Here is a 27450-nt window from a genome sequence, read left to right on the forward strand (position 1 = left end):
TATTTTATGTTCTTTTTCAGTTCAAATGATGCTTAAGTTTTATTCTATTCATAAGTTTAAGGTGGTTGTTTGAATTTTTGCCTATGTGTGGTTAGCGGTGAAGGAAGTTATTACTCTAGTGATAACTTGTTTCGTCGGTAACGCTCGGGTGAAATATTCGATCAATGACTACCTAATGTAATGCTTACTCTACTTGGATCACCATCCTATGGGGTAAACATCACAGACTTTGCAGCAAGGTCCGCAAAGATAAGCTCGTCGCCATGCAAGAACACCGCATATGTCTCATACATCAGTGCATCGCATTTTGAAAGAAGACCTACACTATCATCCATATAAGATACAGACTGTGCCACAGCTATGGCTGGTTGACAAAAAGCTTAGAAAAGACTTTTGGAAACTGTTTTTAGACAAACTGAATCGCGATGAAGACTTTCTAGACAACCTTATGATGTCTGCTGAGGCGAATTTCCACCTGAATGTGTGTGTCAATAAATAGAACTTTCATTATTGGTAGGACACAAATCCTCAAATTCTCCGTAAGACTCCTCATTACAGCCCTAAGGTTGTAGTTTGGTGTAGCAGTGTTGTTGGTGTCATTGTTTCACCCACTTGGTAATTGCTTTCCTGTTCGGGACACTAAGGTGCCGGCCCTGCTCACGTCGCAGCTCTCGCTGAACAGAAACTACACTCTTCTCGCGAACAGAGGCTTCCATCGCTTGAACACGCACGAGCACTAGCCAACGACTCATGGTAAACTAAATGACAGACATTTGTGATGTAGAGGGCATGGCAACTAGCGCCAACATGCGTTTTAGTTTGATAGTGTTGCCACTTTCAAATGCCTCATTTCAAGTGGTTCAGACTGAATTATACATAAATCAATGCTTTGTTAATAGCCCTATAACATGAAATAAGTCATTTGTCCTGAAAGAATCTAAATCGAATACCTTTTCACTTTTTAGATTTTCTCAAGAACGACTGAGGCATTTTTGTCCATATCTTATACATAAGTAGTTCAGTAACAACTCCAGTATGACATTACTTACGAAATAGGAGCAAGAAAGTTAGGGAGGTAGCCTGAATTATTTCTCTTTTTCTTGTAAGAAGGATCGGTAGAAATATTTTAGCCTAAATATGTCGATGTACTTTATTGTGTATTGTTCTCGAGAGTCGATAATGTAAACCTTTTCATTCAAAACAAAATATTTACAGTTTTATGGAATACAACGCATTCCTAATGACAACGATGAAGTTATTGTTACTTACTTGATGTGGCGGTAATTCTTTCGTTTTGTGCATTTGAATATTACTCTCTAACGAGTCTCCGGCGGCTTCCGATCCCTGTTCTTCCTCTGCGATATTTTCAGCACTTTTACCACTTGTAACGGACATGTCAATGGACTTCCTCTTCTGCTCGGGACTTGGCTGAGTAGAATTCTCGGGAGATTGTTTAGGCCGGTTAAATAGGCTGGGTTTCTTGGATGGCGATCCTGCAAATAAAATAAATAAATAGTGTAACAATTTTCAGTTTGACTGAATATTTCACAACACTTTATATATACTGTATATATATTAAATAATGAAGCCGTATATTGTGGTATTTCATAGCGGCGAGAAATACATACGGGGTTAAACATATGTTGGTAGACTTTAACTTACATTTCTTTCTTTTTTTCTTTCTCTCTCTCTCTCTGAGTAAAACAAGTTCAGCTCACCACAATATCTGCACCGCATCCTATGGATGCACTTCCTTCACTTAGGGCTGAAGGCACATCCAGCGTGAAGTAAGGTACACTTTTAATATAATAGAAATAGTTAACTGTAAACACTCGCCTATGATCTGGTATCATTAAAGAAAATTCAGCATGTAAACGTGTATTAAAGAATTATATTGTAAACGTAGATACTGAAATATGTTAGCTTTTATATTACCAGTTACAAAAATAAGATAACAATTTACCAAACATGAAATACAACCTTTCATTGACTACTCATGCGTGAGATTAAGTATCCACCTTATAACATTATCTCGTCATCTCTTTCAAGTGGTCTATTTATTGTTATTATACTATTATTTACGACTAGCGCCAAAGTGCAGCTGTATCGCTATTTTGGGTGATTCATTAATTATTTAACGTTCGCGATCAACACATTCACACTGCCACACTAATGAGTAAGGGAGGCTAGCTGTCAGTAGATCCTCTTCTCTCCGATGATAGTTCGTGCTCTTCAGTGTACTATCTTTCGGGCTTCGCTGGCTACTCGCAAGGTCCGTTAAGCAACTAGGTGCTCCTCTTTCACGATACTACAACGCTGGCGTAAAATTGAATATATTTCGTTGTGCATGATCTTTAAGATGATCGATAATTACAATTGATGGGAAGTACCAACTTAGCTATATCTTGCACTGATTGATATATAAGTTTACACAGGCACCAATCTATATCACAAACTTGAATATGATACATGTACTCGCTAACATACTGCCACGTATAGGCTCAATGTAACCTGGTAGTATAGTATAGGCACGGAAACCCTTTCTCAACGTGGGCTAATCGAGGTCAGAGTTGTCCGGTTTCGCCATATTGAAACAGCTCAATATACTCATCTATGATTGGCAGAAATATCCACATGGTACTGGTGACGTCTTCCCAAATCATTCTAACGTCTGAGAACGGCTTCGCTCTCATAGGAAGAACACAGTAGTCCATTGTTCGAACTATGTAAATTTAAAACCTTATCTAGCCAACTGGCGACGCGAGGAGGGAAGAAAGTCTAAAACGCAATAACGAAAGTAAACACTGAAACATAATGTTCATGAAATATAACGAATAAAATTTATTAATTAATTCCCCCTTATTCGTTTATTAATTAAGCCAAAAAATAGGTGGTGACAATTTTTACTCTTGTTTTCTAAAATGAATTTGAAGACAAAAGTTTCTGTTATTCATTTAATTCTTCTTATTGGTTCTGTTGTTGTTTGTTTATTAAATTCTTCTCAGCTGACATTTGACACTTGCCATTTTACTACATAGGGACTCTTGTTACTATCATGTGATTATCATAGCTGTTTTATGCAGAGAAGAAAAGGGTTCTTAAACTAAACGTGGTTATTGTATGAATTTTCCTATCACTATCGGTTATTTGTGTTAATCTTACTTGTTTTGTTCTCTGCTTGCTCCAATAAATAGAAAATGTGCAATGCTACTTGGCGCCATACCAAACAGAGCAGTGCTAATCGATTTCCCTCCCCTTCACAAGCGATGTATCGCGAAATTTTAAAAATCAAAAATCATGAAGTTAGGAAACAATTAGTTAAAATCAATTTTGAGACACAGTGCAGCAGTTACCACCTCCAGGGACTTTTTCAGAACAAATCAATTTGTTACTAGATTTTGTCAACATAACGAAACATACAATAGAAGAAGAAACATGAGTTTACCTGGTAGCGATGGAGCACCTGAGCTACTGCTATCACTCTCTTTATCAGTTTTATCCCCTGAGCCCTGGCGTTTCCTCAAATTACCCCTCTGCAATACTGGAGAACCTGGAAGCGAAAATCTGCCGCACTCCGATAATTTACTGGCATCCCCTTCGGAGTGGCGGTGTCCATTTGGATATAAACTTTTCACTGAAAGTTTGTCTAAAGCATCTTCACTTTCCTAAAAGGAAATTAAACACATAAATGAATAAATAAAAATCAGACTTTTTAATACTTTCGACTGAAAATACTCTTTATTTTAACCATGTGAGATACATGTACAGGTATGTTCATAATGATAACTTTTATTTCCCTTAAAATTATCTCACAATACAAAATAAGGAAATACGACTAAGTGTCTTCACGATAGTCTCCGAAATTAACAACCAGTTTGGATAATTCTTTCGCCACAGGGAAGCACATCTTTTTTTTTTTTTCCTGGAAGATTATAGTTCATCTATTACTTGCGTTGATTACTCGCTTCGCTGGGTTGAAATAAAAAAAATAAATGCACAACTCCTACTGGCATATGTTTGGTAAAAATGACAGTAAAAATTAAATATTACTAACGTGGGCTGAATTTAGATTTAAATGGCACCGGAAGTGTTACTGTTTCTTTCAGCAATCTTGAAAATTATGAATTCGACACTAATATCGGTCATTTTCTATTATTTTCTTATATCCTACCTCTCCCCTAAGTTGCACCTTCAAAGTGAAATGATAAAAGAATTCCAGGCCCGAATCTCATCTATGCTGAAAATTTGATCAAGATCGGTCAGGTGGATCAAGCGGTGCGAGGTTACGAACATAGTCACTTTCATTTGTATATATATAGATTACATTTTGGTTCAAAATAAATAAATAATAATATACACGGTATGGGATAAACTCATTATTAGACGAAACCTCCATTGATAAACTAGTCGCTAACGTGAAATGAAATCTTTGAGTTCTACGTCCTACGGTTATGCCGGGTAGGCTAAAGGAGACGGTAATAATGATAAATGAATGAAATGGTGGAATGAAGAAAGTGGGAGAACCCCGAGAAAACCCCCCACACGTGGTGTTTGTCCACCACAAAATTCACTCCGCGCGAGCCGGGATCGAACCAAGGACGCTATGCACCAGATGTGAACGCTCTACCACTAAGCCTAGTGGCTAACGCGTGTGCCTTTGATGTACGAGGTCCCAGTTCTATTCTTGTTAGGGAGTATCGATGCACTAGAGTGGTTCTGATTAGTGGCGAGTACAAAAACCTGTTTTTCGGTTTTCAGAAAAACCAAAACCGGTTTATGAAAACTTTCAAAACACGTTTTTTTTTTAAAGAAAAAAGATTCGATTTTCTATCAAAACCGGTTTCAGTCCTCTATCAAAAAGAGTTTTTGCCCATCCTTAGTTCTGATCCTACTGTAAACTATAGATTTTGTCCTATATAATCTCACTATTGACAAAGAAAGTAAATAAATTAATCATTATTACACGTGATATATCTATTACCTTTCTTGTCAAACAACGACATGAAAGAACAACGTCATGTCGGTGTGTTTTCTCGAGGGTTCTTCCTCCCGCTTCCTCCCACACTCTCATTTTACTAACACTTTCACTATTACTCACTTTCATTTATCAACCGTCTCATTTAGCCTATAGAGGAGCGCTTTTCAACCTTTTGCCTATGGCGATACCCTATTAGTGGACATAATGCTACATGACACTCATTCTTTTCTTTTTTTCTGCACACACCAAAACATTACGGTAAAGGACATCCTTCATCGATACACCATGTGAAACCCATTTTCAAGTATTCTTCATTATACAGTATTACTTTCGTGTTCTTATAACACTGAGAAAACACACACATTGAATAAAAGTGAAAGGAAATAATTCAGTTTTACGTCCCACGATTACGTCCTTTGGGCTAAGGAAGATAGATGATTGAGGCAGTGGGAGGAAACGGGAGCACCCCAAGAAAACCCACGGGCACTATGTTGTCCACTACAAACTTACTTGGCCGGAGATCGAACAAGGAATCCAACCCAACACACCATTCAAGCGTTCTACCATTTAGCCATGCCCTCCTTTGGCGACCGTTAACACGTGAGTCGTTTGGTATATAAGAGTTTCTTGCTTGCTTCGGCAAATAAGGGTCTATTCACTTGCACGAAGCCAGTTAACGACGACTCAACGTGAATACTGAGGCCCATGATAGCACAATATGTGAAACACATTGGCAGAAGTACTCAACAGTAGCGGAGAAGTCATTTGAAACCATTTTTATCACTTGGGAAACGGTATAAAGCGATACGATGAGTCCACTGTGGTTCAGAAAGCGAAATAAGTAAGTCCGAACGCTTCTTTGTTGACTCGTCAATGGAAGGATTTTTTTTCCCCCTGGACACAGTGCTAACGTCACGCATTGGTTGTTATTGCATGAACCTATTCCCAAACAACCACATCTACCATTGCATCAATATGCTCGCGGTATCGTGCATTACGAACTAGTGTTACTAGGTCAGATCAACTAATGCAAACTTATACAAGCACCAATGTAAACGTCTGCATAGAAACTCAAAAACCGATACTCGAAACATTATACCAAAAAATTATAAATTTGTTTTCGAAGGGAATAAGAGTAGGATAGTTTGTAAAACATTCTGACTAATAGAAGTAGTCCCCACTACAAAGTTTCTAAATAAGCGACAAACGTTGTTCTATATCATGGGTTATCTTTCAGAATCACAGTTTTTTTTTTTTTTTTTTTTTTTTGTGTGTGTGTGTGTGTGTGTAGAGCCTCTACCACAACGAAGTAGCACCCGCCACTGTCAAAGTGTTTTCTATCGAATGAATATTAATTGACGAATATTAATTGACGTATGCAGCTAACTGTCTATTGAAGCTATAATTAATTACAAATTATTTCCAATCTCTCTCTCTCTTCCCTCTAGCTCCAATAACTTCTTGTTTTCCATATTCGCTTTTTGGAGGGAGATAAAGTGTAATGTGGATGTCAGAATCAATTAACAGCAATGTTGATATCGCCAGTTACAATAAACAAATTATGCAAATATGTATTATTTTTAACAAATAAGTTCTCTTGAATCAGGGTACGTCTTAGAATCAAAGTACGAGGATAACTACGAAAGTTTTGAGTTAGAGCCAAACGGGACACTGCAGGAATAAAATTTTGCTTGCATCAGAAGCACCTCTCCTTTATAAGTACACTCGCCCAGTCTCGAGATGTATAACGACCACTAAATGCGTATTACTATGAAAAACACCAGTTTGTAATTAGCTTAATGCTTGTTTTTCATATTTTATATGTCGTTATAGTCCTCAGTCTGTATATTTATATAATCTATGTTACTGTTTTATCAAAATCCATCTAAACACTTCATTTAGATATTACCTTTCTTTATTGTAGTACGTAATAAATTAAACATTTACACACTTTTAAATATTGTACATGTATATATCACAAGATGGATTCTCTATATATTATTATATGTTTTCCGTTGCTATGACGTCTTACAAAACATATCATAACACTATCACAACAGAACATCAATCACAATAACAAAAAAGAAATTATATCTATTTCTCTTTATATTTTCTTCTTCTTGCTTTTGAACAGCTTGTGCATATTTTAAACGCACATTTTGCCCGTAAATACAAGTTATTATATAAAAATTACACAATACCGTTACAGGCGATCATTCCATATGATGTGGTGAGCAGTGTTGCTAGGTGGCCGGAGTTGCCACCATTTATACCGCAGCCATGGAGTTGGGAAGAAAGGATTCGAAAGCCATGAGTCTGTATGACTTTATAAATGTGCTTTAAATGAATCGGAGTCGCTGGAAAGGTTGATACGAGCCTTTGGGGAAAGTGCACCATCGCGTGCAACAATGTTTCGTTGGTTTTCAGAATTTAAACGAGGCCAGACCTCATTAGAAGACGAGGGGTGCAATGGAAGGGCCTCAACAGCAGTGAGAGTGGAAAACATTGATGCCGTGGAGCAGATGGTTAGGAACGATTCGTGAGTGACATACAGTGGCATCGAGTGTGTTCTTGGGATTAGTACGCAGAGTGTTTCAACCATACTGCATAAACGTGTGAGAAAGGTTTCATCTGGGTAGAAGCCACACAACTTGACTGAAAATCGAAAGCAGAAAAGTGGAATGGTGTCAAGACATGCTTCAGAAATTTCAAAGTGTGGAGTCTAAGAGGGTTTCAGACATTGTGACGGGTGATAAAACCTGGACTTACTACTTTGATCCAGAGAATTATTGCTTTCTTTTGCATCTACGTATAACATTACTGCGATAGTATATGGTAGTTATATTTACAATAATTTTAAGCAATGTTTCAAACCTTGTCTTTGTTTATCATATCTCAGGAACAGTTTGAGATATCGAATTGCTGTACACGGCATTCATTGTTTTGTCTGTTGGAAACCATCTAACTCCTTAGATATAATACTTATTTAAGCACTTTTTCGAAATAAAGCTTGTATAAAAAGATATTTTTAAAAAATATTGTAATTTGTTCCTATTTATTCGAAATGCATCGTATGATGGTCATAGTATCCGACACTAAGTTACTTCAGATATGCACTGCCTCGTTCATCTCAGCTGCTTTATTATTGTTGTAGAGTAATCTGAAATTTAGATATTTGTGATAGTATAGGATTCTTAGCCGGCAACACTGAACAAAAAAAGTGTGGTATATTAATGTTTCGTTTTACAAATGAATTGAAATATGTAATAACTTAATGTAGTGCTATCTGAAAAACAAAAACTTTACATTGAGATGGTAACACTTAATTTGGTGATATTGTCGAGTATGTTAAACTTTTTACTTTATTCTGATATTTATTTGTAACAAAATTTTAGCAATTTCTGTCAATTACTTTAGAAGTTACAACAAGGGGCCAGTTTAAGTGGTTCAACTTGTAAACATTTTTTTAATATATAATCTCATCAACAATAATACTATCACATCTAATCTTTTACCACAATAAATGCACAATAGATAGGTATATATGGAAGTAAAATATATACCATATTGTAAATTTATACTATATTGAAAAGTAGTAAGTAAAAATAAAATAATCCTTTGAAAATCGAGTGGTGGTGTAAATTGTGTGAGCAAATATAGTATACCATAATTTTAATATTCACGTACCTTTTCAAGCAGATCTTTTTCTTTGACCTCTTCCTGCTGTTGTACTTTATGACTCATCACTCGTTCGACTCGGACATTAAACCTTTCTCCAGCGTTCTTTAAGAGCTTCGCCGCGTGATTCAAAGACGTTACCGTCTTCCCATCCACTGCTAACAAAATGTCATTCTTACGAACATCAGCCAGGTAAGCTGGTGAATTGGGTATCACAGTTTCCACCATGACACAGTGCTTGTATTTCCCCAAGATGAATTCTTGTTTGAAGACGATACCTAGTTGACTGGAAGATTGTTTTGTGATGTTCAGATCGAGGGTTATGTAACTGGAAGTGTCGGACTGTACCATTTCGACCCATGGCATAGAATCTGCCAAAACAGAAAACAAAAAAATTATAGTTGAAGTCGTCTGTTATACTGACAATACGAAAACTCGTCAGCGCTATTTACAGAATGTGATTCAGCAAAAACTTCTATATATTGTCAACAATATAGTGATAACAACAACAGCACAACTGTTTTATCTCCTTTGATGTCTGTGGTGATATGGTACTATGTAGGGTAGGTGAACGAGTATGTTTCTTACTTAGTAATTGGCAGGTTACAGGTTCGAATCCAGCAGTTAATCAATTCACTGGGTTTCTCCTCAGTGGCGTGGGTCTTTCTATCTTTTGTCTGCACTAGTTCCTTCTGTCAAACTAAACACAATACACTGAGGCAAGGCTATGTGATAATATATATAAAACACATAATCACGTAACAGTTTCAACATGATAACTGTATCTTCATCAGACTCTCACTCCTTCTAGCTACTTTGTAGTTGGTCAGCTGTTATATACTTCCCGGAGGTCAACTTTAAATTAAGCGCCGCTCCTTCATTAAAAAGTAACACTTGGGTTATTCACTTTTACGTGCACAACTGAGCACTTGTCTAATTAAAAATTTACGAGGACAGCGAGGATATTTCGGAAAGCAGGAATCAGGACGTACAGGAAAGGAGGGAGCAGAAAAATTGAAGTAGTCAGAAAAAACAAGAGAAAAGCAATAGTGGAAAAAGATCAAAGGGGGGGGGGGATAATATATTGAGTGGGATGCGCGAAGTGTTGCAAAAATTTACACAGGAGAAACAAAGAAGATCGAAGAGATGATAGACCAGCACAAAGATGACATAAGATTGAAAAGGGACTACAACGCAATATATAAGCATCAGAAAAAGAGAAACCACAGGATAGCGTGGGAAGGAGCAGAGGTCATAGAAGCAGAGAACAGGACATTGGTGAGAAAATGGAAAGAAGTCAGGGAAATCATGAAGGCAGGAGACAAGATAATGAATTGAAGTGCACGATTCGCGATAAATAAAGAATGGCAGCAGATTCTACTTAAAGAACAAGAAAGGAAAATGAAGAAGAATGAAAAGAACAAATTAATATGGAAACACAACAAGGATAATTAGAGGACATCAATGTATCCAGCAAAAACGTAAATTTTTAATTGGACAAGTGAGCAGCTGTACAAGTGAAAGTGAGTAACTCAAATGTTACTGTTTAATGAAGGGGAGGAGCCTAAAAGTTGATCTCCAGGAAGTATATAATAGGGGACCAACTTCCACGTAGCCGAGAGTGGAAGTCTGATGAAGACACATTTATTGTGTTGAAACTATTATGTGATTGTTTTATACATATTATCACATAGCCTTGCTCAGTGTATTGTGTTTAGTTCAAAATATGAAAACAAGGCCTGACAGAATAGTTATGGTTTCTTTTCTATGGTCAATTTGAGTTTTCAAGCTCTGTAACAGAAAAAAATGCACATAAGTAATAATTTACGCATTACTGAACACTGCACTCAACTATATTGCTTCAAAAGATAGTAATTTCTTGCCAGAAAATGGAAGTCGTGGATTCCAAATTATCTTAAGAATTTTAGTATTTTTGGCGTCACATGTGTGCATTGTCTATTTGCCAAAGATATGCTAGACATACTCCTTGCATCAGGCAATATTCAATTTAAGTGCAACATCATCTTGTTCACCTCAACCATAGGTTGATGGGCAACATGAAAATTTTAAAACTTTTCTCTCGCTTGGGAGAACTGTTTTATACTTTGATAAGGCCTCTTCTTCGTAACTGCATCTAGATATTCTATCCTTGATCTTCCTCTTTCTGGTTTTCCTTCTGCCTTTCCCTCTATCAGCACAGTGATCTAATCGGAGTACCGAATAAGATGGCCAAGCATGCTGTTTTTTCTTTTTCCTATTATCTTCACGATCTGTCGTCCTTCATTAGCTTCCTTTAGTACGCCTTCATTATTTTTCCTTTTGGCCCATGATATGCGCAGCATTCTGCGCCAACACTACATTCCAAATGCTTCCAGCTTGGATATTTCAGCTTTTCTCAATGTCCACAACTCTGATCCGTACAGCGCCACGCTCCATACCAGTGTCTTAATAAACCGTTTACGAACGTCCAGCGACACATTTCTTGATGTTAGTAGTCCTCTTTTTCTATTGAATGCTTGTTTAGCCTGTGCTATTCTGGAACTTAACGTCTTTCTTTTTCGCTTCTTCCGTCCGAGGATATGAGACTTCCTAAATAGGGGAACGTCTTAACGTCTTCGATTTTATCTCCATCTAGCCATACGTTTGCCCCTTCCTGTCCTGCTCTTGTGCACTTTATCACTTTCGTTTTCTTCTTATTTATCTTCATTTTGCATGTTTTTTCCAGTTGGTCGTTCAAGTTTGAAAGTGCTTTCTGCATGTTCTCATCGTTCTCCGCTATCAATGCTGTGTCATCAGCAAATCTTATTGTGTTGAAAACCTAACCATTTACTTTTACGCCTTTCTCGTTTTTATCCAAGAATTTTTCATAGCCTCTTCTATATAGACGTTGAACAGGAGAGGTGAAAGTCCACATCCTTGCCTCACTCCTTTACCTATTCTTACTTCCTTCTGATCTCGTCCTATAACAGCTGTCTGGTTCCTATAAAGTTGGTATATTATTCTTCTGTCTCTGTAATCTACTTTCAGATTCTTCAACGCTCTGAATATGATATTCAAATCTACGTTGTCAAAAGCTTTCTCTATATATACAAATGCTATTACAATTGGTTTGTTTATTCTGATGTGCTGTTCCATGATAAGCCGTAGACTCAGTATTGCTTCCCTTGTTCCTCTTTTTGTCCTGAATCCAAACTGATCCTCCGATAACCGTTCTTCGATCTTCCCCTCTATTCGTTGTGCGATAATTTTTCACAGTATTTTTAATGCATGGGAAAGCAAACTTAACGTTCTGTGTTCTTCACATTTCCGTCTCGAAAGAGTTCGGAATAGGTACCAATATGAATTTCTCGAAGTCTCTAGGTATTTTTCCCAAGATGTACATTTCATTAATATGATTAAATAGTTTCTTTTTTTTGCTATTCCGAGATTCTTAATCACTTCCGTTAGTATTTGATCTATTCCTGGGGCTTTACCATATTGAATTTTCTCCAAAGCATTGTCAAATTCGCACTGTAAAATTGATGGTTTTAATTCATTTTTAATTCCTTCTATCTTCTTGTTATCTGCTCCACTTCTATTAGCGTTGTTCCGTCCTTATCTATGATAATGTATGTGCCTTTCTTTTACTCATCGAACTGTTTTTTTTTTTTTTTTTTTTTTTTTTTTTTTTTTTTTTTTTAAAACCTTTCTATATGCCGTTTCTAAGTGGTAGTTTTGGTTTGGCTATACTATATGTAGTTCTCCAGATATAAGGCCGACAATAAAATTTCTGTCTGAAATATATTGGATCCTTTGATCCAAAAAATAATTAGATTACTAATACACTTAGGCCGTGTCCAAAAGATACAAGTGCACATTTAAAGTACACTTATTTCCGGAAGTGACGTCACCTAGTGTGCGTCAAAAGGTCCAAGTTCACAAGTGTGCGAGTGCATAGTGCGTAGTGTGCGAGGATGTACACTACGTTAGTATACTTGTGTGCTTAATATGGCGATTTCTCGTAGAATGACCTAATAAAATTTTAATAGGCATATTCTTAATATTTTTGTTTAAGTAAATATATTTGTGGACTGATTTTATAATAATTTACTTGATAAACATACAAATTAGTGATTTTACAAGTCGAATATAAAAATATTACGCAAATAACAAATGTATTTACGTTATGTTCTTTGAGTATGCAATAGAATTTAAAATAGTATAGGGAAAACAAACAAATAGTTTCTTTAATAATGCTATAAAGACATTTGTGCTTAAATATTACATGGTTTATGTAGCTTAATTGAAATAGTTGCACTATCGGTAATGCGGCTATTTGCACGTAAATGACAAATTTTAATGGTGTATGAATATATTAAGTTCTAGCATAGTATACATATATTATTCATTTTTCTATAGCTACAGCTACAGCCGCAAATGTTAATTCATAGACACATAAGCCTAATTTTATAGTTTTGATTCTAAACGAATTCCTTTCAACGATACCATATTTCCTTGCACTTGAGAGACTGTAATATACCAATTACCGTACATTGTGTATTTTTGACAGGTACCGAAAAGTGAAATACAGATCAAAAATTCCTTTCTCCACATTTATCAAAGATTTCACAAATTACTCCTGGTAAGTCTTTACTATGGTCATTTCATTTTTTTTATTCTTCGATTTAGCGATTTGATCTCTCGGTTTCGGTTTTAAGAACTTGCCTCTTCACCCATATAGACCCTACTGTATATAAGGTAGTAGCTAGGTTGGTTCCTTTTTGTACCAAAGTATAATATTTAATTCACATAATATTGACGAGCGAGTGTTAGCGAGTGAAGGCTGGTTGGAACCCCGCGGAGCACTTTCTTTTCCGTCTTCGTTACGAATCGGTTCATTGAACAATTCATTGAAAGAAATGTCCAAAGTAAAGACTTGCCTTCCTCTTAATTCATATAATCCCATTACTGTACCCAGTATTAAAAGATTATGAACAAATAATTTCTTCCGTATAGTTGAACAATGAGAGCCATTACATTACATACTGTATTTTTTCATAAAACCGTCTCTTAATTTTCATAAAATTCTTATTATATTTTTAGTAGTTTATTTTACGTTTATATTTGGACGAGGGGATTTGTTTCGTTACTGAATAACCATTTTCGCAGTGGGAAGCATGTAGGAGAGTATATTTCAAGAGAGATGTAGGGCGCCGAAAGCGTAGTAAAATGCATGTAAATGTTGAAGTGTATACAATATACAGAACTCCATTCAAGCAGGCTTATAAGATAGTAATCTCACTTTTTTTTGTTATTTTTACCATACTACTTTAATTAGGGTTATCCGCCTTGAGTATGCATTATCCTTATAAGTTGGTATTTCATAGCGACATAATAGCTTTTTCCTGTAATTTTGGTCCTCATGTTGTTCAACTTTACCATTTCTTTCCTTGTCATCCTTCTATGTGTTAACTTTTGCTGTAGATTAAGAATACGGAGACACTATTTCGATGATTTCCAGGTAAAATCAATAAATTCACAGTGAAAGAATAACATCTAAGGAACTTCAATATTAGCGCAATATGGTAGAAAGAGTTCAATCAGTATGTCTGAACTGAAAGAATACAGTAGAACTACAACAATTATACTGTCATTGTTGTGTAATCTACCGTACAGGAAGCAATTATACTCAGTATCAACCCTCTCCCAAAGTAGTTTTGTGCCACATTATTGTAAATACCACTCCCCTCGGTGTCCTAACGCTCTTGTACGTTGCCTACTTTCAGTTGCAATAAAATTCCTAAACTAATTCGCAAAAGTGTCTTCAGCGCCCTAATCACCAGTGCTACTCTTCTTTCGGGAGATTATTAAATATTCCCTCCGCAAGCATGCCTAATAAAGTAGAATATCGCCAATAGTTTAGTGTTTTTTATGCTGTTACGAGTTTATTGTGCACATAAGACAACGCACACACATATTATATATGTATTGCATTTATGCTCCGCTCTTGTTAATCTGCGCGTGAAATACCCAAAATGACAAATATTTGCAGGCACGGCAAAGCTGAAGGTGTTGGCATACATAAAAAAAAACTCTTAAATCATTTTATGGTTACCCCATATAGTCAATCTGTACGGTTTATTTATCTTTAATATAACTGGAAAGTCATTCATTTAAAGAAAAAAAAGCATGCTATTTTTTTCTAGTACGCGAAATTCTCCCTTCTTTTGTCATCAATGTTCCATATTCCACCACAACGAGGCGCTGTAACCAAGTGCTGATCAAAAGCTAATTTTACGAAGTGTACACTATTTAGTGTGCACTCCATTTGTAGACTTCGAGTGTGCATCCTCGAAGTGTGCACTATGCACTTTTGGACACGGCCTTAATTTCTTTTAGACAACATGAAGAATAAGGTGCCATAGTGGGCCATCTCCCGTAACCGACAGGTCTCATCTCACTTTTGCGAAAGAAGCGGATGAAATGAAATCTTTCATTTTAACGTCCCACGATTACGTCATTTTGGCTAAGGGAGACGATGATTAAAGCAAGTGAATGATGATGGACAAATTGGTGTAATGAGAAAGTGGGAGGAAACGGGAGTATTCCGAGAAAACCCACGGACTCAATGTTGTCCACATCAAACCTACTTGGTCAGGGATCGAACCAGCGGCCCCACACACCAGAGGTAAGCGCTCTACCACTGAGCCACCGTGCCCCCAAAAGAAGTAGATATTTCAAATGGAACCTATTTGCTATGTAGACTTAAGGAGGCAGACTACTAAATATTTTCAAAAGCTAACAATTTTTCTTTTCTCCGTTTTTCGTAAGTGAAAATAGATAATGAAATGTAACTTACCACAATAATAAACAACGTTATTCTACACCCGAAAATACCAATCGGAAGAATTTTCAGTGTTGCCATCCATAGAAATTACAGTGTGACCAGAATTTGAATTACCAAAAATCTAGGTTATGGCAGCGGCTAGAAAAATGAACTCAACGGCAATTGATGACTTATCATGCTGTCTATGTTCCTTGTTAATTACTTTTTAAATAATATTTGTGTTTTAATTCTACTGTTCATTAAACATTATTTACTTTGTACTCTTTATTACAAAATAAATACAAATATTATTTAAAAAGTAGTTAACAAGGTACACAGACAGCATGATAAGTCATCAATTGCCGATGAGTTCATTTTTCTAGCCGCTGCCATAACCTAGATTTTTGGGTAATTCAAATTCTGGTCACACTGTAATTTCTATGGATGGCAACACTGAAAATTGTTCCGATTCTATTTTCGGGTGTAGAATAACATTATCTATTATTGAGGTAAGTTCCGTTTCTATTATCTCTTTTACGAAAACCTGGCAAAAGAAAAATCGTTAGCTTTTGAAAAATATTTAGTAGTCTGCCCAGTTAAGTGTTCGGTTTCTTGTTCTCATACAAACAGAGAAATTTTATTTTAAGTTTCAATTCTTCATCTACTGTTGCATAGTGAATACAACAAAGAACTTCATTGCCGTAGCCTCTCTGGCGTTATTTATAACAGTGAAGAATTTCTTACGGAGAGCAACAACAAAAGAGGTTTTAACTACAAAGGTCAATCGCTGCAACCTTCTTATTTGGTGTGATAACGAAATGAAATTTCATGCGGGGGAACTTTAGATTTTACTTAATCACTAGCTGAATCTGCGCTCTCTACACAGCGCATCATTTACATATGAGCACGAATCTCTTTGTCATTCCTCACAACATCTGTACATGTCCCTTTACAGATAAAAGTAAAGGACGTCTGGATAAAACTCAGCAAGGGGTACCATAAAGGGAGATTTTTTTAATATCTCGTACTGCTTGCAAGATTTGAGCCTACATCCGGTTGGAGTTTCATTCATGTATGATCAGTTTTTCTTTCTTCTTGCATGCAGTAATAAGCAGATACATTACATACACAATTAATTATAATGTCATTGACATATGGTGTTAATTGGACAAAACACTCCAAACGAAAAGATTCATCTTAACTTGGAAAAATGGGTATCTTTTGTTTTTCATTATCATTTGGCCATGAAACAAACGTCTGAGAGATATACAACCCCTCTATACAACTATGTGCTGGAATGTATAACTCATACGAAATGCTTTACTTTTTTAAAATTTCAATACTTTCAGTGTACCCCTAAAAAATGTAATATAGAAATAACGACCACATTTTTTTAAATATTCAATTAGAACAAGACAATCTACACAAAATTTGAAATCGACCAGCGAAAAGGCACTTCTAGCACTTGTGTTTTTTGAGATCTTATTGTCGAAAGGATTGGAGACAAAGATATAAACTTTTCTTTGTATAGAAACATATAAACGTAGCATTTTAATATATAGATACGACTACTCTTCTCTTCTATATATGTGTCATAATGGGAGACGAAATTGACGTCAGCATCCTCTCTGCTGGTCTAGTGGCTAACGTGAGCGCATTAGATGCACAACATCCCAGGTTCAATTCTCGGTGAAATCCTTGAAATTTAAATGTATTATGGTGGTTCGGATTTCAGCTTAAACTGGGATCCACGCCTCATACAGTTTCCGTGCTGTACGGGACTTGAGGCTCCAATTCAATTAACCAATCAATTCGTATTTTGACCGAAGCACTAAATAAATTACCACTAGTCTTCAACTAGCTGGAGACTTCACTCCCAGACCCTCCTCATTTGCTGAGCCTACGGCCTCGCACCTCATGTTTCAATCATTGCTTCCGTGCTTCTCACGGCGAGAATGCGTTGACCAAGGGTTTATATACCAAGTTTCATATCCCTAACATATGTCTCATCTTTAGGGATTTCGAGATGTGGCCATCTTATTATAACAACTGCAGCCCCTACCTTTTTATCTTCAAGCCTTTTTACTTTCCTTCTAGGGAAAATATTAAAATATGCTGAAATACGTCTTTAATTATTTTAAATAAGAAATCTACACACCAAAGGGCATAATCCGGTTGGAATGATGTGAACAGACTTTAGGAGAGATGGCTGAAATTCAACTCAAATGTAGAAGAGTCTATGTAGATTCTATATTCCAGAAGCAAATTGTCCTAAAATGGATGGAACATGATCAAAAAGCCCGAAACATTAACATGAATGTCAATGGAAAACCTACGAAAAAACTGAAGTCGTCCACATATCTTAAAAACTGTAATAAGAAGATGGCTAATTGAAAGCTTATTGCAAAGACATAATGAAGGGCTTAAAAACTATGTATAGCACATAATCTAAATATGAACATTATCGAAAGTCAAGGCGTTTTAGTAAAATCAATAATAACGATACATTATATACATATGCATCTTCTTCGAACTGCGCAGGTTGCCCCAAGCGAAAGTTACGTGTTTGAAATATCTCACATCTAGATTTGGAATCTCCAGACGAGATTTAGCATGTAACGTGACTTTTCACCTCATCACGTGACACAATTTGGTCCTTATGGTAAACCAGATAGGCCCTTTCATGTCTCTAACCCTAATAATAATAATAATAATAATAATAATAATAATAATAATAATAATAATAATAATAATAATAATAATAATAATAATCATCATCATCATCATCATCACCATCATCATCATCATCATAGGTATTCTGCCCTTACTGGCAGGTCACTTGCCGCACACAGCTGACAAGCTTCCATGCTCCACGGTCCTCCGCTAACCTCTTCGTCTTCACGTATGATTTTCCTGTTTTTATATTATCCATTAATTGTAGTCTCCTTCGCCCCCTCCCTCTCTTTCCCGCCACCATACCCTCTAGGATGTCCCTCATGATACAATTTCTTCTTAGGCAATGTACCAACTAGTTTCTCTTCCTCTTCTTAATAATATCTAAGTGTCCTTTTCTTCCCCACCATTTCTAACACACTCTCATTCGTTTTCCGCTCGACCCAACTAATTCTTTCCATTCTTCTCAACACCCACATTTCGAAGGCTTCCAGTCGATTTTCATCACTTTTACGTATGTCTACATTTCCGATCCCTACAGTACAACCCTCCACACGAAGCATTTTATGTTTTTTTTTTTTTCTCAACTCTTTATTCAAGGTCCCACAAAACAGACTTTTCTTCCTTCTAAAGGCTTCTTTCGCCATTCCTATCCTTGTTTTTATTTCACGTTCGCACTTCACGTCATTACTAAGAATACTACCCAGATATCGAAAACTATTCACTTGTTCTATTTTCTCCTCCCCCACTTTTATATTTGCCACAGACCCCTTCGTTTCAATCACCATGGCTTTTGTGTTTCTAACATTTTATTGATTTTCTTGCAGATTCTGCAAGAAGCGCCATATCGTCTGCAAATCGTAAGCATCTAATCATTCTACCCCCTATTGAAATGCCTTCATCATCATGTAAACTCTTTTTCACTATCTCTTCTAGATAGACATTAAATAGTGTTAGCGAGAGGCAGCATCCTTCTCGAACTCCCCTTCCAATTGCACTCTCTTCCGACAGTTCTTCCCCTATCCTAACACTTACTTGTTGGTTCATGTATAAGTTTCTTATTAGTTTTCCATCTTTCCATTTCAACCCTATCTTCGTTAGAACTCTCAACAACAATTTCCAATTCACGCGGTCAAAAGCCTTTTCTAGATCATAAATACAACATACACCTCTTTCAAAGAGTGGCTCGCGGTTCAAAGAGTAATCCGGAGATTTGGAATACATGAATAAGGAAACGATGAGGTATGAACATATCGTTAAAAAATGCAACACACGGGTAACAATATTTCTCTCTTCTAAATTGCTGGCCAGTTTTTTCTAGGACCAAATGGAGTGATTTTCATTTACTTTCTGGAAAGTGGTGTTGCATCAACAAAGGGAGGTGTTGTTCATCACTGGACAAGCTTCACCGTGCATTACGAACCAAGAAAAAATTACGAAATATTGACATTAACCTGGACCACAACAATGTCAGACAACACAGAACACACATGACATCGGAGATATCTTCAAGCTAAGATGGAAGATAGTGACCAATTTCTTTATTCGCAAATTTTGACAGATTATCTGCGTGCTAAGACATCTGCGAGTAACAAGGAATAACACTGGGTGTATAAGAAGTTTTGTACCAATTAATCTTCGGAGCTTAACCAACATGGTTTCACTATCTGAAAAGAACGTTGGCGAATATTAAATGAAGTTAATGGATCCTACATTGAGTGATACCTCAATGTGAGTACAGGAAGGTCCAAAATTTCCTCTCTCAAAATTTCATTGCCTTACCATATCAAAACAAACAAACAAAAAAAATATAAATGAAACTGTGTGATACTCTTTGACTGACTGTCGACTATATTTTACGTTAATAACAACAAACGTCTATTCGATTCCCGGTAAGAGCACTCGGTTGAAAAAGTGTAAAAAAAAAAAAAAAAAAAAAAAACTTTTACAAACCAGCCACCCTGAATGAGGTTTTCCTAATTCACACCAGGCAAATGCCGGGCTGGTACCTAACTTATAGTTTCCAGGCCGCTTCCTTCCTTCCCTTTCCGTGGATAGTGTGCTCGCCGAGGGGTGTCATTCCTCATATGTGACGGGTTGGCCATAGATGCCGAAAACCCAGAAATCTAAATCCTAAAAATTTCGTCTGAAAAGTGTTAAATTAGACACATACACATTCAACATATCTTTGAGACGATAATACCAAGCAACTTCTTTTCTTCTAATGTTGGAAATTTTTTAAGGAAAATTCTAATGGTAATTTAACGACTTTTTTTTTCCAAAATTTATAATAAAAATAGTGTGCAACAAGAGATTAATGTTAAATTATCTGCTATATATTGTATGTTTTTAATTTAATACTTCGCAGAATATGCAATAAACCAATCTTATATCACACCAATTCTTCTATAAAAACGAATTTTAATGATATACAAGATCCATTCAATAAAAAACAGGAAAATTGTACAAAAATTACAAAACTCCGACAAAGTTTGTGCTTCTTTGTTATTTCTTGTTTGGTGGTGTCCTAGAACAATTACCAGATGGGTCTGGCACGCCTGCCTTGTGAACGGAATCAGTTAAATAAGATAACGGCACCCTTGCAGGTTTCCAACAACAGGTTGAAGGAGCACGTTTTTGGGCTTTGGAGATGAAGAATGTCGCCATTCCGTTGAAGCCCGCCTCCGTTCAGTTCGTAAAAATGCACTCAACTTTAATCTTCCGTTACAATACGGTGGAAAAATGCCTCTCCTTCAGTCTCCATGTGCCATTCTTTCATTTCTAATGTCAAATGTTTTGGAACTCACTCATACACACCATCTTGAACATCAGTACGTCATGAACAATATGGTGGGTTGATCTGACACTATTGTTAATCTTTTCTGCAATATCACTCACCATAATACGAGTAAGTCTGCTTTCCCGTATCAATTCATCAACTCTCGCAATGTTCTTCTCCGTGACTGCACAGACAGAGCGTCCTGGGCATGGCGAATCGTCAACACCCTTCACACCCAGTTTGAACTTAACTGCTCACTTGTACGCTTGTGTTTACATCAAACAAATTTCACCATATTACACTGCCATCCGACGGTGAATTTCGATTTGTTTCAACCCTTCAGCTAACAAACATCTAATGATCCACTGCCCCACGTTGGTGCAAACCTGCAAGTGTGTCGCTATCTTGGTTCACTGATTTCCAGCATTCCATTCGCGAGACACGCGTACCAGGTCTATCTGATAATAGTTCTAGGACACCACCAAAAAATAACAAACAAGCACAAACTTTGTTGAAGTTCTGTGTTTTTATACAACTTTTCCAGTTATTTATTGAATCGACCTTGTACAAGATGAAAAAATCAACTACTGGATCGAGATTTGAACCCAAGTGTTCAGTTTACAATACCGATGCATTAATCAGAATGCTATCCACGCCGCCCTTAAACAGTTTCATTCTTGACGTCAGTGTTCAGCCACGATATCCAGAATGGAAGAAGTTATCGTTGTTCAGGGAGAAAACTGTGTAACATGGTCGTTGACGCGGGTTCGAATCTCGATCCACTCGTGCAATTTGACTCTGTATACTTTGCACAAATTGCTCCTTCTTTTATTTCTATGATAAACAACTGCTGGAATCTCATATTAAATATTCATTCTCTTCTGCTCATGAAGCGAAACACAAGTTTTAGCGTCAAGCGCTGAAGATAGCATTTTAGCCTTACTTAAAAAAAAAATCATGACAGCACGTACTGTACATATACAGTACGTGTAAAATAACACATATCGTTACATTTTTGACTACATAATGAATCTATATTTTCTTGCTATATTTCACAAATCTCAATTGTAATAGTTCTAATTTAATGTTATTTTGTACATGAGTTTTATTTTGGTGATATGGAAATATTGAGACAATTTTCTGTGCAACTGAAAGTTTTCTCATATCTCTGAACTCGTGGTAAAGGTTTGACTCAATATCCCAAGGAGTACGATCGAAGCGATAAAACTCTAATGGAATACGGAAGCTTTCTTGCAGACGATGCAAGTGAAAAATTAAAACATTTGAGTGTGCTGAGAGCGTGATTTCTACCGAGAGATGCCCTAGCTTTGCGACTCAACGCTGTACGCTGGCAGGCGTGAAAAAACAAAGTCACTGTGTAGCAAACCGCTCGAGAAGTTACATCACGTATTAAAACCATTTCTTTGCTTGCACTGGGACTGTTTGTATAATTTTGTTTTTCCAGTGTAATTTTTTAATTAAAACGTCGATGTTTAATTATACGACTCCCATCCAGTTGTAAGTATGTAGAGGTCTAGTTTAGTCATAGTCACCTAATTGTGTTAAATGTAAATTGTCGGATTTTGATTAACACGCGTGTTTTCTCATATCGAAGAATGTGTGAAAGATGTTTCCATGTTTATTATTATTATTATTATTATTATTATTTCTAATTGGTGCTCGAAATTAGTGTCTGTCCTTGGACAAACCCGTTCATATCAAAATTTCTACTAATTTGGTGTGTCGCCGAAATTTCCCTAGAATACTCACACTTACAAAAGAGTTCAGTTGATTTGGAGTTTAACGTTCCATTTAGCAGCGAGGATATATGAGACAGGACCTACTGATTAACGTGGAATCCCAATCACATCAGCTCCCGCCTAGAATCGAACCCGGGTTTCCAACGCCAAAGGCGCGTATGCTAACCTCTTAGCGACGAAGCTCACATTTACAAAAGAATATAGATTATGATCTTCAGCAAGGACATCTGGTTGAGATGCCCAAAATAACCGATTCAGAATGTTCGATTTTTCCAAAATGTCTTTTCTCTGGGTTACTTCTTGAACTTCTTATATACATATGTTTACGAGAATAGATATATATATATATATATATATATATATATATTCCGTAAAAGTGAGATTGGTAAAACACAGCATCAAAATATATTCCATGAAGCACTCAAAAAAAATATATAGATCTTCTTTTCTATAAATTAGCGCATTAAAATGCAAACAATATATATACATATATCATTTTAAGGAAATCATGCAATTTGACTAAAATATCAGAAGAATATGAAAGTAAGAGAATGCTGTCAACGTTTCAAGAAAAATAAAAATAAGTAATAAAAATGGCTGATGTTAAACAAAAGTACTTGCCAACTGCCAACGAGCAATAAACGTTCCCCGCTAGCAAGCTTTCCATTAAACGAGTGCATTCAACAACTGTCACTTGAAGGATTCCTGGGCAAACAGTATGAGTTCTATACTGATCGTCCTCAGTAGGATCTGGTTTAGTAAAGAATGGTTTATACCGCATTTTAAAGTTAGGCAGTGTGTGCTTCTTCTTCAGAGATTTACGTATCTGGAAAAACAAGCAAAGAAAGAAAAGAAAATGGCTTAAGCGTCTCTTAATATTGCCTAGCATCATGCAAGAAAGAAAAAAAAAAATAGATATCTCATGCTTATTATGTTCTAATACGGAGCATAAAGCACGCATGTCCAATCTTTGTGTATAAATTCGCATTATTTACTATAACTACAACAGTGTTACTTGAAACATTAAGATACATCTTCGCCAGCCGCACAGTTGATCTTTGAAGTATGAAAAGTTAGGGTGGACATGTGAAAATAAAAGATAATTACTTACCGTGTTAGCTTTTCAGCTTTCAATTTCAGTCACAAATTTTTGTTCACATTTTTATGTAACGGAAATAATACTGGGAGGGGTGAAACATACAATAGGTTATATTTGCAGTTAATTACAATGTATCAGTAATATAAAAGAAAATGGAACTGTTTTAGTTCTAAATACATTGCAAATGATAGTTCACTAATAATTACTTTTACTTGTGTCTGTGTTACAATGTTATGGTGTATGACATTACTACAATATTTCCGTGATTAGCTATGCTTCTCTCTAGTAAATACGCTATCACAGTTCAATTTTATATATAAGTGTCTACTAACAATACAGCTATTAAAACTACCTAGTACTTACCTGATTAACTATAAGAGATGTAATCTGTGGAAGTGGCCGGCCTTGAAACTGAGACTGGACATTCAATTCCAATGCAGGATCGTTGTAGAAACTAAATGACCAATGATTATAAGGCTTCCGATTGAACTGTAGCCTTCCGAGACCTGATAAATGGTTTACTGCAATAAATAAACAATCTTAATTATTACATTCTGAAGATGGAACTTGGACAGATATTATAATTATTACTGGGAATCAATAAAATTCAGAGTGAAGGAAAGAAATGGGTAGGAAATAGAAGAGTCTCTCCGGCTTATCCTGCTCAGATTCGATCCTAAATCAGCTACGCATATTTGCTCTCCCGTTGGTGATCAGCCACCTATACCAGATAGATATTATTACAACACCTGTTATGCTTAAAAAATTTAGTGCCTACATTGGAAAAAAATGAAATGAAATATATCAGTATAACGTCTCCGATTATGCCCTTTAGGATAAAGGAAATGATGACTAAGACAAGTGAATGATGACAGAAGAATTGGTGGAATGAGAAGGTAGAAAGAAACGGGAGTACCTGAGAAAAACCCATGGACACGATCACGGTCGGATCCAGGATTTTCTGAGAGGGGGGGGGGGGGGGTGTGCACCAAATAACTGCCAGTACATTTGAATTAAAGTGAGTTTTTTAAATGTCTTTAGGCATCTGTGATGTGAATGAGGAATTGCGCTGGAAATGCACAGTGTCTGCTCTCGATGAATTCTTTTCCTTCAACCTTCTGAAATTTGACTGAAACTATTGATTTTTGCAAAACTCACTGCCTGCTTCTCATTTTAGGTAGTTTATGTTTACAACAAGGGGGGGGGGGGTGCACGTGCACCTTTGTACTCCCCCTAAATTCGGCCCTAGACACGATGTTCTCTACCACAAACTTTCTTGGCTGGCGATCGAACAAGGGACCCCAAGCACCAGAGGTAAAGCGCTCTACCACTAAGTTATCGTGCTTACATTAGAAGAAGTCTGAATTAGATGTTATATAAGAAATGTAGTGAACAAACAAATTGTTCTTGCAGCAAGTGAACCATGTGTCAACTGAATGAAATTCAATCCATCTGGTCTGGATGGCTAAGTACTGATTGACCATAAGAGAGAGAGTATGCAACTGAACTAAAACAGATGAACTGGGTTAAGATTAAATCAAGAACCTCTACCACCAACAGTGAGTACTTTAGCACTAATCCCCCTGTTGGCATATTTGGACAGTAACTGAAACTCACGATCTTTGATAGTCTGGTGTTCTGTTAAAGTTAATTAACATGGACCACAACCAAAGACCAAAACCAATGTCAACGCTTCTATATCTTAGAAACGAATGGTTAATTTGGACCAAAATTTGTAAGATCAGCAACGTCAATTCAATAGCTCACTACCAATGACAATGACCAGATATTCTATGCACAAAAACTATTGTAAACTTTAAGAGCAACTGACAAAATTAGGACCAAGATCATCGACTGCCTACTATCAGAGTTAATTTAAAAATTCACATTTAAAATTGGCAAGGTCGACTGTACCGGAGACTTAACTACTACCTATTCCGTCTGCTTTCTGGCTTGCTACTCAGTGCCAAACTCATGAGTGGAAACGTGTGGTTGGTGAAAAGGCAGACTGAGTAGCGTACTGGTTAGCTCACCAGCATAATAGGCCAAGACCCGAATTCGATTCTAGATTCAGTGCTAGTTTTTCACTCTGTGAATTTCAAGTTTTTGATGCTTCAACGATGACGGATATAGTTTCTGTTATGTGAGGTGAATCTGAAATAATAAAATAATACTCTCAGATAATCTTCCAGAATTTATTTGTGCCGTAGTACTTTGAATAGTTCCCTTATTGCTTCTTATGAAATTAAATCTTTCAATTTTACGTCCCACGGTATACGTTAGCAAAAGGAGACTGATGATGATGAGAATGAATGAAATGGTGGAATGAAAAAAGTGGGATGAAACGAGAGAACTCCGAGAAACACACGCACACGGTATTTGTTCACCACAAAGCTTACTTGGCGCGAGCTGTGGACGAATCAGGATCCCACGAAGCAGATGTGAACGCTCTGTGCAGGCCTTGTACACAGATCGATGTGTGCTAACTGCTCGATGGATATTTAGAATAACAAAATTACTGGAATTATCACTACCCTTATTCTGAGAATTTACACTATGAACGGCCAGCCTTACGCAACTTTACTACAATGAGATTAAATGAAATCTCTAGTTCTGCGTCCAATGATTACGTCCTATATAAGCTTAAGAAGGCCGAGGTTTAATGCAATGAATATAATGAAAAAAATCTGTATAATACGAAGTGGTAGGAAGTTAGTGAATAACAACCAAATAATTGGACAAGACTTTGACCACCACAAAATCACGTATCAAACTAAAAACTTGTACCACCAGAAGTAGGTACTACATCACGGGGGTAGAATCTAGGGTTGAAAAAGGCTAATGCATTTGTGTAAGATTATATAAAATTTCTATTCTTTGCCTCCCCAGCCCCCATCCCCCCCCCCCCCCCCAAGAAAGTATAATTTGTATAAAAATAAATAATTAAACAATCAACACCTTCACTGACCTTTGACTGATAAATATGCTGTTCGTCCCAATAACATGTTGGCATTAATAGCAAGTTGAAAGCCTCCAGAGTACTCGACATCGAGACTAACGTCCATGGATTCTATATATTGGTGTTCTGGGTGAAGATCAACATTTACTACTGTAACACTCTTGATTACAGGAAACTGGGTCCCTAAGTATAGATCTCGAATCTGAAAACCAAATATTTATTACACTCACAAACTAGGAGATAAGTAAAAATGATTTAAATTACATTTTCTAAAGGTAAAATTATCTTTTTGATTACGCTATAACTTGTCATGTCTTCACTTACCTGAGTATGTGATGATAACCAGAAACCTTTATAATTAAATAATTTAAACCTAGGAGGTTTCACTCGTGTTTATTTGAACTGACGTTTCAAAAGCAATTTGCTGCCTTTGTCGGACGAGTGAGAATAAAATAGAACATAATTTAAATTGAAACATTCTCTTCGTCCCCTTCTAATGAGAGTAGGGGGTGGTGTGAGAATAACTCATTTCACCGGCTATGCTTTCATTTATCTAAATTTAACTGTATCGTTGAGAATATTCCATTTTACTTTCAGACGCTGTCTTAAGTGGGAATTTGTTCAATCCTTTATACATATATATATATATATATATATATATATATATATATATATATATATATATATATATATATATATATATATTCCATTTTTACATA

At 36.3% G+C, this 27450-nt stretch overlaps 1 protein-coding gene across 5 annotated transcripts in view; it reads right to left on the bottom strand.

Moving 5' to 3' along the window:
• Pdzd8 (PDZ domain containing 8) overlaps positions 1 to 27450 on the bottom strand; it is a 110432-nt gene that overhangs the window by 61440 nt on the left and 21542 nt on the right. For all 5 annotated transcript variants that reach the window (XR_014130755.1, XM_081752861.1, XM_081752863.1 and 2 more), the window contains exons 4-9: positions 26741 to 26933; positions 24136 to 24293; positions 23295 to 23499; positions 8666 to 9027; positions 3446 to 3665; positions 1270 to 1493 (exon numbers count right to left, since the gene is read on the bottom strand). Coding sequence is in view for 4 of the 5 variants with exons in the window: in XM_081752861.1 (XP_081608987.1) it covers positions 1270 to 1493; positions 3446 to 3665; positions 8666 to 9027; positions 23295 to 23499; positions 24136 to 24293; positions 26741 to 26933 (1362 nt within the window). In the remaining variant the exon portion in view is untranslated. The remainder of the gene's footprint in view (positions 1 to 1269; positions 1494 to 3445; positions 3666 to 8665; positions 9028 to 23294; positions 23500 to 24135; positions 24294 to 26740; positions 26934 to 27450) is intronic.

This window comes from Thermobia domestica, chromosome 3 (assembly GCF_964235325.1).
Source record: "Thermobia domestica chromosome 3, izTheDome1.hap1.1, whole genome shotgun sequence".
NCBI lineage: Eukaryota > Metazoa > Arthropoda > Insecta > Zygentoma > Lepismatidae > Thermobia > Thermobia domestica.